This window comes from Camarhynchus parvulus, chromosome 18, assembly GCF_901933205.1.
Source record: "Camarhynchus parvulus chromosome 18, STF_HiC, whole genome shotgun sequence".
Classification (NCBI taxonomy): domain Eukaryota; kingdom Metazoa; phylum Chordata; class Aves; order Passeriformes; family Thraupidae; genus Camarhynchus; species Camarhynchus parvulus.
In genome coordinates this window covers 4,929,714-4,942,500 of record NC_044588.1, presented here as the reverse complement: position 1 = coordinate 4,942,500, position 12,787 = coordinate 4,929,714, and the positions used below count along the sequence as shown (strand labels likewise).

Here is a 12,787-nt window from a genome sequence, read left to right as displayed (position 1 = left end):
AACTGCCCCAAACACGGAATTATCCACCCAAAAAATGATTATCCCCCCCAAAAAAACCGCACGGGAGAGAGTAATTTAGTCCAGGTGTTTATTATCTTTCCTCCCAAAAGGGCACAAACAAATCCAGCCGGACTCCAGCCCCCAGCCGGAGCCCTTCTGTTAGTTCGCATGCGGTTACAACAGCTCTTCTACCAGTACCGTTACATGGAGACGTTAAAAGCCAAAGAAATAAAAAAAAAAAAATCCCTCGGGATTTTCCCCAAGGGAGGGATGCTAGTCACGGGGAATATGGAGAGGGGCAGTCAGGGGGATGTCCTGGCCCTGGGGGGGGACACACCAGTGCCCTGCCCACACCCTTTGGGGTCTGGGTGGATGGGGCAGGGGGTCCATCCCTGCTCCAGGGCGAAGGGGCCTTTCCCGGGATCTGTGTGCCAAAGGGCCAGGTTCAGCTCGTATGCTGTCCCAGCTCCTCACCCTGGAAATGCTGGCTGAGCCTCCAGGGTGGCAGGTCCATGTTGTCCCTCCCCAGGGATGCCCCAGCAGCCCCTGTCCCTGTCCCTCTCCCAGGGGATGTGTGACCACTCCAGGGCTGCAGGAGGAGGGGAGCCTGCCCCAGCCCACACCCACCCGGGGGAGCCAAAAAGAGCCTAAACCCACCCCAAAACCCGCCCCAACCCCCACTGCAGCGACCCCTCCCTGAAACAGGCCAGCACCTCCCAAACCCCGGCGGCAAAGCAGGGAAAACCCGCAGGGCCAAAACATCCCAAATCCCTCGTCCTGGGAACGCCATGGGGGCCGGAAAGGGCTGGGGAAGGGTTTGGGATCACTAGTGGTTGGTGCTGCATTGCTAGGGGAGCGCCAGGGCAGCGTGGCGCGGGGTGTGCGCTCCGGAATGTTCTGCGGGGACAGGAGGAGCCCCCGCAGCCGCTCTGCGCTCCCGGGAGCCCCTAAGGCAGCGGGTGTGGGGCTGCCCAGGGCAGGGCGCGCTGGGGGGCTCCAGCTTTGGCCCCCAGCCCCGCCGCGGCTCCTACCCCATGTGCCGGGCTGTGCCTCCGCGCTCTTTGGTGCGCCCTGCTAGGCCGGGAAGTCGCCGCGGTGCCGGACGTGCTCATCGGTGACCGCCAGGTACGTGGCTCTCATGCTCGGGGAGTACTGCAGGGGAACGCGGGGGTCAGCGCCCCAGAACGGGGGTCAGCACCCCAGAACGGGGGTCAGCGCCCCAAAATGGGGGTCAGCACCCCAGAACGGGGGTCAGCGCCCCAGAACGGGGGTCAGCACCGCAGAACGGGGGTCAGCACCGCAAAATGGGGGTCAGCACCCCGAAATGGGGATCAGCACCCTAGAACGGGGGTGAGCATCCCAGAACGGGGGTCGGCACCCCAGAACGGGGGTCAGCACCCTAGAACGGGGGTGAGCATCCCAGAACGGGGGTCAGCACCCCGAAATGGGGTCAGCACCCCAGAACGGGGGTCAGCACCCCAGAACGGGGGTCAGCACCCCAAAACAGGGGTCAGCACCCCGAAATGGGGGTCAGCGCCCCAAAACAGATGTCAGCACCCCAGAACAGGGGTCAGCACCCCAAAACGGGGGTCAGCACCCCAGAACGCCCCACGCTGCCCCCAAGGGGGTGTTCCTGTGGGGGTTAATCCCAAATTCATCTGCCAGGTGGGCATGGAAAGGGTCAGACCCTGCTCTCAGCCCTCCTGAGGGCTGGGGGAGACAAGAGCCCCCTCCTCAAGCCAAGTCCAGCTCTTTGTCCCTTCCCAGGTGCATCTTCCACCTTCCCAAATTCATCCCAAATCTGCCCCTTCCCCAAACCAAAACCCTTCCAGCCCATCCAGCTCAGCTTTGTCCATTCCCAGGTTCATCCTCCACCTTCTGAGCTTCCCAAATTCACCCCAAATCTGCCCTGGGAGTGTGCCTATGGCATGCCAGCCCCAGCCCCTCCCCAGCATCACATTCCTGCAGGATTTCCCAGCAGGGAGGATCACCCCGGGCAGGCATTAAGGAAGATTATTCCGAGTTTGTTATTCTGGACTCGGAAAGTCTTTCCTCAGGGATCTGAATCCTGGGTGAATTAAACTATTCAGGGCTGGGAGAAGAGCTCCAATTAATCCCCCCACTCGTGTCCCCCCCCCGGGAGGAGGCTCTCGCCAGCTGCCAGGTCTGTGAGATGGGATCCAAGCTTCCACCTGATGGAAAAAATCCTCCCTGGAGGAGAGTGGCAGGATTCCTGCCCAGGCAGCATTCCTGGGGCATTCCTGGCAGGGAGGGATGGAGACAGGGACAGCATCCCAATAGGTGGGAGCTGAAAATCCTCCTGGGCCTTTGTCCCCCCTCTCCAAGCTCTCTGCACCCCAAAAGCCAGGCAGGAAAAGGGGATGGAGGGAGGTGTGGAAGGGTGAGGAGGAGGAGGAGGGGAGAATTTGGCTGCTGCCCCCGGGGTAAGGAGGGAGAACGAAATGGCTGAACTTACTCTTGATGGGCAACTTAGCTCCAAAATAATGGATGCAAAAAATTAAAAGAAATCACAAAAAAAGAAAAAAAAGAAAAAAAAAAAAAGAAAGAAAGAAAGAAAGAAAAAGACAAGGAATAAAAAAAATGAAGCAGCAATACCAGACAGGGCAGGATTGACGAGCAGGGAAATGGGAATGTGAGGGGAGAACTGTGAGGAGCATCCTCTGAGAGCCAGGATGGAGAGGAAGCACAGGGAAGGGAGGGAGGGGACGCTCATTTTGGTGTCCCCGAGCTGTGCCCCCTCCCCATGGGTGGCTGGGATTTGGGTCAGAGCCGGGCAGGAGGCACCAGGACCCCCCATCCCTGTTCCACCCCGCCGATCCACAGTGACCTCCCCGGGGCATCACAAGGCTTTGACCTCGGCCCCCCATCGTACCGTGGGGGGAGGAGAGCCCCTCCCGATGAGGGGCACGTTCTCATAGCGGGGGTTCCCTCCGAAGAGCACGGCCTGGTTCCTGGGGGGCACAGCGAGACCCCCGTCACCCCCTGCCCAGCCCGGGGCCACGGCCGCGGCACAGGGGGCTCGGGGGGGCTCACATGTACTCGGAGACGGGCGCGTTGGACACGGTCTGCGCCGCCGGGGGCTGCAGGCTGCTCTGGCTGCCCAGGCTGCTGCTGTAGCTGCAGAAGCTGCGCAGCTGCCCCCGCGGCGGGCGGTGCGCGGCCATGCGCCGCGCCGCGGGGTTGAACGGGTCCTCCTCGTCCATGTCGTCGTAGTCGCGCTCCCTGCGGGGACACAGCGCTGGCATCGCACCCCGGGGGCAAAGGGGGGGTCTCTGTGCCCAGGGGGAGGGCAGGGGGCACACGCACCGCCCCGCCAGCTGCTGCCAGGCGCGCGGCGCCGCGCAGATCACCGTGGAGAAGGCGGCGGCCGCCAGCAGGGAGAAGAGCCCCAGGTAGAGCAGCCCCTCCACGCCGTCGTAGCAGATGCCAATGAGGCCATCCAGGTAATCCTGGTGGGACACGGGCAGGGCAGCGCTGGTGGCACCGCAGGGGGAGCCCAGCCACGCTCCCCAGGCAGCCCCCCCTCACCTTGTGCAGCCCCCGGCAGTCCAGCAGGGCTGTCAGCTGGTGCAGGCTGGTCTCCGAGGAGTTGAGGAGCTGCTGCACCCCCAGCAGGTCTTTCTGTGGGAAAAGGGGGGTCAGGCAGCTCTGGGGAGAAGAAGGAGGGATGGGGATCCCTGCTCCCCGCTCCTGTACCTCAGCTGTGGGGAAGAGGGGCAGCGCATACTGGATGAGCCCCTGGATCTGGATCTGCATGGTGGTCAGCGAGCGCTGGAACATGGTGAGAGCCTGCGGGGGGGAGTGGGGCACAGTCACGGTTTCCCCCAGGCCCAGGCAGCACCAAAGAGGGTGCCCAGCCCCCCTGTACCTGCTGGAAGGGGCTGCTCAGGCTCTGGTCACAGTACAGGTAATAATGAACCACCTCTGCAGAGAGAACGGGAACATCAGCAGGAGCATCCCGGGGCACAGGGAGCAGTGGGGGCACAGTGGCAGTCCCCCAGGTGGGTTTTGGGGTCCTGCCTCCACCTCACAGCCAGCCCTGACCTGCACTGATCTCATCATCTGTCTGGTTCAGGATGAACTTGTCCGGGGCCACACAGAAGTCGCTGGTGCCCTGTGGGGACAGAGGGACGTCAGTGATGCCAGCAGTGCCCAGCACAGCCCCCAGCAGCCCTTCCCTCCCTCCCTCCTGCCCCAAGGGATGTCACCAATGCCAGCAGTGCCCAGCACAGCCCCCAGCAGCCCTTCCCTCCCTCCCTCCTGCCCCAAGGGACATCACCAATGCCAGCAGTGCCCAGCACAGCCCCCAGCAGCCCTTCCCTCCCTCCCTCCTGCCCCAAGGGATGTCACCGATGCCAGCAGTGCCCAGCACAGCCCCCAGCAGCCCTTCCCTCCCTCCCTCCTGCCCCACTCACCACTGCGGCCGCCATGTCCACGGCCATGGAGGTCCAGCTGAGGACCACCATGAGCAGCCCACAGCACAGCATCCTGCAGGGAGAGCGGGGAGCAGAGTGGGCAGCATGGCTGGGGCTCCCCGTGAGCCCCCCAAGGCCGCCCCCAGGGTACTCACAGGAGCAGGAGGCAGCGGGAGTGCTTGGCCAGCCCCAGGCAGGCCAGCAGGCAGACGGTGAGGACGAGGATGAAGAAGAGCAGGTAAGCCAACCACCTGGGTGCAGAGGAAGGCTGTGTCACACAGGGGCAGCTCCCCAGCCCTGCTGGGACATGCCGGGATGCTGGAGCTCACCTGTAATACTCCACATAGGCCACCTGTCCCGACAGCTCAGTGAGGTCAGCGCTGACGCCCCGCCAGGCTGGCAGCCCCTGGAGCTGCAGGACAATGCTGCCAGCCAGCTGCTGCGTGAACTTGAGGGTCTGCACGTAATCCCCCCGCGAGGCCAGCAGCTCATTCAGCCGTGCCACGTGCTGCTCCAGCGCTCCCTGCATCTGCAGCGTGGTGCTGGCAACCTGTGGCCACAGGGATGGTCAGTCCAGGATGGTCAGTGCCCTGGGATGGTCAGTGCCCTGGGATGGTCAGTGCCCAGGACGGTCATTTACCCAGGATGGTCATTCCCTAGGATGGTCAGTCCCCCAGGATGGTCAGTCCCCCAGGATGGTCCATGCCCAGAATGGTCCATGCCCAGGATGGTCAGTCCCCCAGGATGGACAGTCCCCAGGATGGACAGTCCCCAGGATGGACAGTCCCCCAGGGATGGTCATTCCCCCAGGATGGTCATTCCCCAGGATGGTCATTCCCTGGGATGGACAGTCCCCAGGATGGACAGTCCCCAGGATGGTCATTCCCCCAGGATGGTCATTCCTCCAGGGATGGTCATTCCCCCAGGATGGTCATTCCCCCAGGGATGGTCATTCCCCCAGGATGGACAGTCCCCAGGATGGTCATTCCCCCAGGGATGGTCATTCCCCCAGGATGGACAGTCCCCAGGATGGTCATTCCCCCAGGGATGGTCATTCCCCCAGGATGGACAGTCCCCAGGATGGACAGTCCCCAGGATGGTCATTCCCCCAGGGATGGTCATTCCTCCAGGGATGGTCATTCCCCCAGGGATGGTCATTCCCCCAGGGATGGTCATTCCCTGGGATGTTCAGCACCCACCAGCCCGGCAGAGCCCTGTGCCCCATCCCTGCAATGCCTTCCCCAGCAGATCAGCTCCCCCCACCCCGCAGTGCCCTCAGAACAGCCCTGCCATGGCCCTGACCCGGCCCTGCTGGGCCACAAAGCTCCCATTCTGCGGGGTGACATCAGCCTCTGTGCTCAGCCAGCACAGCCACGCCGGGGCTCGGCCGGACGTCCCCAAACCAAACCCAGGGCAGGGACTGAGGCACCCGGGGGCCCTACCAGGGAGTCGATGCCAGTCAGGGTCTGGTTGGCGTGGTCCAGGGCATAGAGCAGCTGGAAAATGCCGTCGTTGGTCTCGCTGTTCCCGTAGAAGCCGATGCCAACGGCGGCGCTGTGGGCAGAGAGGGGACCCTGGTGACAGGGGAGGGACACGCTCACCCTGCCACACCTGCCGGACAGGGGACACCCCCCTGCTTCTGGGGGACAGCTCAACGGCAGGGCAGAGACAGAGAGTGGGGCAGGGACAGCACTGTGATGGGAACCTGCTCCTGCTGGTGTCAGGGGCCTGGGGACAGCCAGAGCTGTGCCTTGGAATCTCCTCCTGCCAAACCCCGAGAGATTGAGGGCGGAGGGGCTGGGCCAAGCAGATGAGGGGAATCCGCCGTGGCTCCGATTAAACCTTCGCCTCCAGAGCCTGTGGAGAGCTCCCTGCAGCTGCTGCAGAGCTCCCCACGAAGCTGGGATGGAGCTTGGAGCTGGCTCCAAGGACAGAGGTGCCTGTGGCCGTGTCCTGGCCGGGCACGTGCCCACTGTGTGCTCGCCAAACCCCAAACCCCGGTACAACCAACACACACCAGCCCAAAGGAGGCTGCTGGTGGGGTTCAAAGCCCCCGGGAGCTGCAGAGTGCCCCCAGCCATGCTGGGGGAGCTGGCTGAGCTCATTAGTGCCGTTTCCCTGTCTCCCCGCTCCGTGCGAGGCTCGCAGGCAGCCATCTCGCCCCGCCCCGGCACAGCTCCCTTTGTCTGGAGCCAGGGTCGTGGCCAGGCAGCCAAAGGGGCCCGTGGCCCATCCTGCTCCCCCCCAGGCCACCAATGCCGGGGGACACTCGGGGTGGCTGCCCTGGGGGTCCTCCCAGCCACCCCGGACCGAGGTGGGCTTGGGAAGCCCCCAGAGCTGGGGGAAGAAGAGTCCCCTTGTTTAATTGTTGTGGCTGCAATTAAGGTCGGGCACAAGGGAGCTGCCAGCTGGGTCACGCTGCCGCCCGCCATCTGCTCGGGGCTGGGATTAGCGACCGGCCAGGCTCCCGCCCGGGATTAACCGGGAATTCTGCACAGCCCTGACGGGGCCGGGGCCGGGGCCGGCCCGCAGCTGCTCCCTGGGGCTGCCCCGGCAGCTGCGCGGGAGGAGGCAGGGATGGAGCACGTTCATTGCACAGATCTAATTAAAGCCGCTCGGAAAGGCTGGAGCGCAGCGTCCCCTCGGTGACAGGGGGACAGCAGCAGGTCCCTGTCCCCGTCCTCACCAGCAGATGAGCCCGGCGGTGACGGCCATCCAGGTGACACAACACGAGTGGGGCCGCTTGCTCTCGGCGTCCTGGTCCCTCTTGCAGCAGCACAGGCAGATCAGGTACACGGTGAGGAAGAGGAGGTTGAGGCCGAGGCACACGGCGGCCAGCAAGCCCAGGACAAGCAGCGACTGGAAGGAGAGAGGGGACAGTCAGCCGCCGTGCCCGTGACCCGTTCGCGTGGCCGGGATGCGGCGGCGCTCCGCGCCCCACGGGACTGTCACGTGCGGAAGAGGAAGAAGTGTCCCCGTCCCCGTCCCCGTCCCCGTCCCCAGCCTGTCCCCATTCCCACGCAGGGCCCCGAGCCGGGGGTGCAGCGGGGCTGTCGGGGCACCGGGACGGCGGCGCTGCCCCCTCCCCGTGCGGGGGTCACGGCGGGCCGTGCCCCGGGATGCCGGGCGGCCGCGGCAGCGCGGGGCGGGGGCTGGGCAGGGGCAGAGGAAGCGGCGGGGCCGGGAGGGGAGCGGCGGGGCCGGGGGTGCCGGTGCCGGCCGGCCCGGGCGATGAAAGGCGCTTTGTGCGCCGTGGGATCAGAGCCGGCGCCGGGCGCCGCCGGGAGCGGGCGGGGGCGCGGGGCGAGCGGGACCGGGCGCGGGGAAGCGCGGGGGGCGCGGGGGTCCCGGGCCGGTACCTGCTGGTAGTCGGGGTCCTGCGGGCGGAAGGTGCTGGGCACGGGCTGCAGGCGGGGGTCGCGGTGCGGGAGCCCGTGCAGCCAGGCCGCCCACCAGGGCGCCAGGTAATCGGCGCGGGCGGGCCCCATGGCGGGCCGGGGTCGCCGCGCTGCCGGGCGGGGGCGGCGGTGCCGCCACGCCGCGGGCTCTGCCCGCCCGCCCCGCACACGCCCCGGGAGCCACCCACCGGTACCGCCCCCCGGTACCGCCCCGCGCCCCGCCCCGGCTGGGACAGCGCGCCGACACAGCCCCGCGACCCCGCGCCCCAAACCTCCGCTAAAGGGGCCCTGCTGGGGAGGGCACCACGCACAGGACACGCTGGTGGTCCCGTGTGCCAGCCCCAGGGCCCGTCCCCAGCTGTCACCCCAGAGCGAAGGGGCAGCTCCAGGCCCGGTGAGTCGCCGGTGCCCACCGGTACCAGAACCACCCCACTGCCGGGAGCAGCACCAGCCCCAGCACCCCCAGAATGGCTCCCAACCCTCAGAGCGGCTCCAGGACCCCCAGAGTGGCTCCCAAGAGCCCCAGAGCGGCTCCAGGACCCCCAGAGTGGCTTCTAGGACCCCCAGAGTCGCTCCAGGATCCCCAGAGTGGCTCCCAACTCTCAGAGTGGCTCCCAAGAGCCCCAGAGCGGCTCCGGGACCCTCAGAGTGGTTCCCAAGACCCCCAGAGTGGCTCCCAACCCCCAGAGTGGCTCCAGGACCCCCAGAGTGGCTCCAGGGCCAGGAACAGCGAGTTGTGAAACACCACACGTGACACCAGGAACAGTTTTTTATTTATTTTAACAAACACAGAGAATCCAACAGGTACCCAGCTGCTCCCGGCTCATTTCAGCTCCTTCACGGCCAGACCTGGGGAGGAGAGAGGGGACATGGACTGAGGGGGGCTCAGGCATGGAAGGGGTGCCTGGAACCTCCAGTTCCATGGGAACACCAAGCAATGACCCCAGCTCCAGGAACCCTTCCAGAAGGCTCCACAGCCCCCCTCAATCCCACACACCCCACAGGGGATTCCCAGGATACCTGGGGGCAGGGACTGCTTCAGCTTCTCTGCCTTCTCCTTGTCGGTGATGACCAGGGTGTAGAGGTACCGGCTGCAGCGCACCTTGAACTTCACGTTGTCCTTGTTCTTCTTGATCTTGACGGCTGCAGGGAGGAGGGGACAGCAGGGACACCCCGGTGGCATCCCTGGGAATCCCAGTGCACGCCCTGCCCCGTGCAGAAACCTCCAGCTCCATCCAGAGTGAGGATGGGGAGGAAAAAGCTCTGTCAGTGCTCAACTCTCCCTTGTCACAGGATTCCCGAGGGATCCTGCCACAGCCAGATCCAAACAAGAGGGAGAAGAGGGGAAAAAACTCTTCCCGTGTTGCTGAACAGCGAGACAAGGCAGCTCTTTGTCTCAATTATCCTCGACTTGTGGTGACAACAAAAATCTCCCGTTGAGGGTGATGAATGAATCACCTGTGGTGGCAGAGCTCCAACATTCCACACATCATCATCCCACAGAGCAGGGGGAAATTTGGAAATTGTTTCCAGGGAGCTGCAGCATCCCACAGAGCAGGGAAAACTTAGACATGGCTTCCAGGGAGCTTCACCATCCCACAGAGCAGGGAGAAATCTGGATATTGTTTCCAGGGAGCTGCACCATCCCACAGAGCAGGGAAAATTTGGGAATTGCCTCCAGGGGTTTGGCTGAACCCCCCAGGGCATGCACAGCTGGGAACAGCGTTCCCAGGGACACTCCACAGGAGGGAGCAGGCCAGCCCCGACCCCTCGGCGTTCCCGAGGCAAGGAGCTCCTCAGCGCCCGCAGGGAACGAGCTGGAGCCTCCCCCAGGCTGCCTGAGACCCCCACTCACACTTGGCGTCCTTCCGCCGCGCCGTCAGCAGGAAATCCTTGATCTCCTCAATCTTGCGAGGCTGCGAGGCCAAACACAAACTCATGGAATGTTCCTTTTGGAAAGACCCCAAAGCTCATCCGTGCCATGGGCAGGGACAGCTCCAGCCTGGGGCTGTCCCGGGATGTGCTCTGTGCCCAGAGCTCATTCCCCGTCCACAGAACCCCCCAGGGCCCCGCTCACCCACCCCAGAGACCCCCAAGCCACCCTCCCTCACTGCAGCACCCTCCCCTCGCAGGCCCCGGCCCCTCACCATGGTTCCGGCTCGGCTTCGGCAGCTCCAACCTGCGGCACAAACGGGCCAAGATGGTGTCAGCGCAGCCCCCCGCCATCGCGCCCGCCGCCCCCCGTCCGCCCTCGGGTGTCCCCGCGCTCCCTCCTCCTCCCCAGCCCGCCCCGGGGCCGCCCGGTGCCGCAAGGCCGCGGATGGCGGCGGATGGCGGTGGATGCCCCAGGCCCCCCCGGCTCCCCCCGGCCGCCATCGCTCACCCGCAATCGCTGAGAACAAACCGGAAATGAGCGCGGCACTTCCGCATCCGGGCCTTTATTTCCTACGGTGCGGGCGGCGGACAAAAAGCTTCGGATGGCGGTGGCGACGGCGGGAGCTGCGATGAGCGGGCGGGGGCTCAGCCCCGGTGCGAACGGGACCGGCGGCGGCTGCGGAGGGAATTTCGGGCACCTCCAGCCCCCCGGAGCCGGGCACGGCCGGGAGCTGCCGGGCACGGGGAGCAGGGCGGGCTGCTGGCAGTTTCCCGAGCCGCAGAGCCCCTCCGGGGATGATCCGTCAGCGGTTCCGTCCCGGGGAGCCCCGGGCGATGCCGGCGCTCGGTAACCCGGGCAGGGCTGTAATGGAGCGGTTCTGCCACAAGAGAGAGCTTCGATCCCGCTGAAAACCCCAAAGCCGTGCAAACACCCTAAAACACCGCGCAGAATCCGTGGGGATGGGTGGCGAGGAGAAGGAACCCCATCCTGTCACTGTCCCCATCGTGTCACTGTTCCCATGCTGTCACTGTCCCCATCCCCATCCTGTCACTGTCCCCATCGTGTCACTGTTCCCATGCTGTCACTGTCCCCATCCCCGTCCTGTCACTGTCCCCATCCCCATTCCCACTCTGTCACTGTTCCCATCCCCATCCTGTCACTGTCCCCATCCCCATCCCAATTCTGTCGCCATCCCTATCCCCATCCTGTCCCCGTCCCCATCCTGTCACTGTCCCCATCCCTGTCACTGTCCCCTCCTGTCACTGTCCCCATCCTTTCACTGTCCCCATCCCTGTCACTGTCCCCATCCCCATCCCGGTCCTGCCGAGCCCTGCGCGGATTTCGGGCCGGTTTTTGGGGTGCTGGGATGTTCCCAAGGGATGCTGGATGGGGTCCCACCCCCCCCCGCCAGTGCTCCCAGTATCACCCCAAGCCCGGTTACTGGGGTGACACCCGCGGCTGCCAGCCCAGGGCTCCCCCCAGGAGAGGATTTTGGGGGGGCACCCTTCCCCCTCGGCACAAACGAGCTTTTTAATTGTTTGATTTACTCACCTCCCCTCCGATGGGCTGCTCTACTCCGCTGCCTTTTAATTGCTGCCGAAGCCGAGCGCTTTTTCATGTTTTCAGAAACGCTGAATGCTGTAATTAAAGCCCTGGCAGCGTAAATCAGCGGCGCGGGAGGACGACAGCCCCGAATTAAAGCTTTTGGCATGACAATAAAACTAAAGCGCCGCCGAAAGGGCCCGGCTTGGCACCAGCGCGGGATGCTGACGCCGAGGGGGCTGAGGCACCCCAAAACCCCCGGGATTTATGGGATTATGGAAAGATTGGGCTTGGGAGGGACCCCCCTGCCCCATCCCTGCTGGTGTCGCGGGCTTGGATGTTTGGGAGCAGCCTGGGAATGCGATGAGTTTGGGGTCCCCTCCCACCCAAACCGTTCCATTGTTGTGTCAGTCATGAAGATGCGAAGGAACCCCGGGCCCAGTAAGGACCCTGAGGGCCACCAGCACCCTGAGCCATTGTCCCTCTGGAGGGGAGGGGACATTCCCAGCAGCTCCTTCTCCAGCCCCAACGGCCCCGTTTGTGCCCCAAAACGCAGCTTGGCCCCACCCCGGGGCAGGGGAAGGGGCTGGAGTGTCCCCTCGTGCCCTGCACCCCCCGGGCAGCGTCACTGCCGCCCTCCCCAGGGAAAGGCAGCACTTCTCCCTCATCAATAATAATTATAAATAATTTTATATCTCATAATTATCATATATTATATATAAATGCATCTATCCTATAGAAATATTATAAATATATATAATTATAGATGGTCATTATAATATATTCTATAAAAATATACATGATACTTAAATAGTATAAATATATAAATATTTATGTATTAGAACTGTTATAGATAATATACAAATATATTATATATAAATATTATAAATATATAAATAATTAGTTATGTATTATATATAAATACATATATATATTTTACACATATGTATATATATTATATATATTATTATATATGTATTATATATATTATATACATATATACAAATGTACAAATTTTATTTTTATTTTTATTTTTATTTATATTTATTTATATTTTGATTTATATATATTTATATATATATTATATTTATACACATATATTTGTACATTTGTGTATTTATACACGTACACATAATATGTGTATTATATATATTATATATTTATACACGTATAAATACACATATATATTATAACACATTTATATAATATATAAATGTATTATAATATATAAATAAGTAGTTATGTATAAATATATAAATAATTAGTTATAGATTATAATTGTTATATATATTATATAAAAATATATGTTAGATATAAATAGTAGAAATATATAAATAATTATATATGTGTTATGATTGATATATATAAATAGATCATTTTATATGAATATATAAAGATATAAATAATTAGTTATAGATTATAATTAATATATAATATGTTAATATAGTATATATAAATAGATTAAATATATAGATAATTATATATTTATTATAATTATTACATGTTGTCTATAAATATAATATAAGACATATTAA

The 12,787-nt window shown here is 61.3% G+C and overlaps 2 protein-coding genes across 2 annotated transcripts; both read right to left on the bottom strand.

Annotated features, from left to right (window-relative positions):
- Positions 1–685: 685 nt before the first annotated feature.
- TTYH2 (tweety family member 2) lies at positions 686–7,967 on the bottom strand. Its single transcript, XM_030961972.1, has 14 exons — positions 7,796–7,967; positions 7,123–7,295; positions 5,879–5,990; positions 4,766–4,986; positions 4,592–4,687; positions 4,437–4,509; positions 4,066–4,135; positions 3,890–3,945; positions 3,718–3,810; positions 3,550–3,642; positions 3,328–3,470; positions 3,055–3,243; positions 2,894–2,972; positions 686–1,152 (listed from the first exon to the last, which is right to left on the bottom strand). The coding sequence occupies exons 1-14, from the start codon at positions 7,922–7,924 to the stop codon at positions 1,075–1,077; spliced, it is 1,605 nt and encodes a 534-aa protein (XP_030817832.1). The 5' UTR covers positions 7,925–7,967; the 3' UTR covers positions 686–1,074.
- Positions 7,968–8,585: 618 nt separating this feature from the next.
- Positions 8,586–10,264, bottom strand: RPL38 (ribosomal protein L38). Its single transcript, XM_030962062.1, has 5 exons — positions 10,218–10,264; positions 9,982–10,013; positions 9,690–9,750; positions 8,855–8,977; positions 8,586–8,683 (listed from the first exon to the last, which is right to left on the bottom strand). Exons 2-5 carry the CDS (start codon positions 9,982–9,984, stop codon positions 8,658–8,660), a joined length of 213 nt encoding a protein of 70 aa, XP_030817922.1. The 5' UTR covers positions 9,985–10,013; positions 10,218–10,264; the 3' UTR covers positions 8,586–8,657.
- Between the last annotated feature and the right edge of the window lie 2,523 nt (positions 10,265–12,787).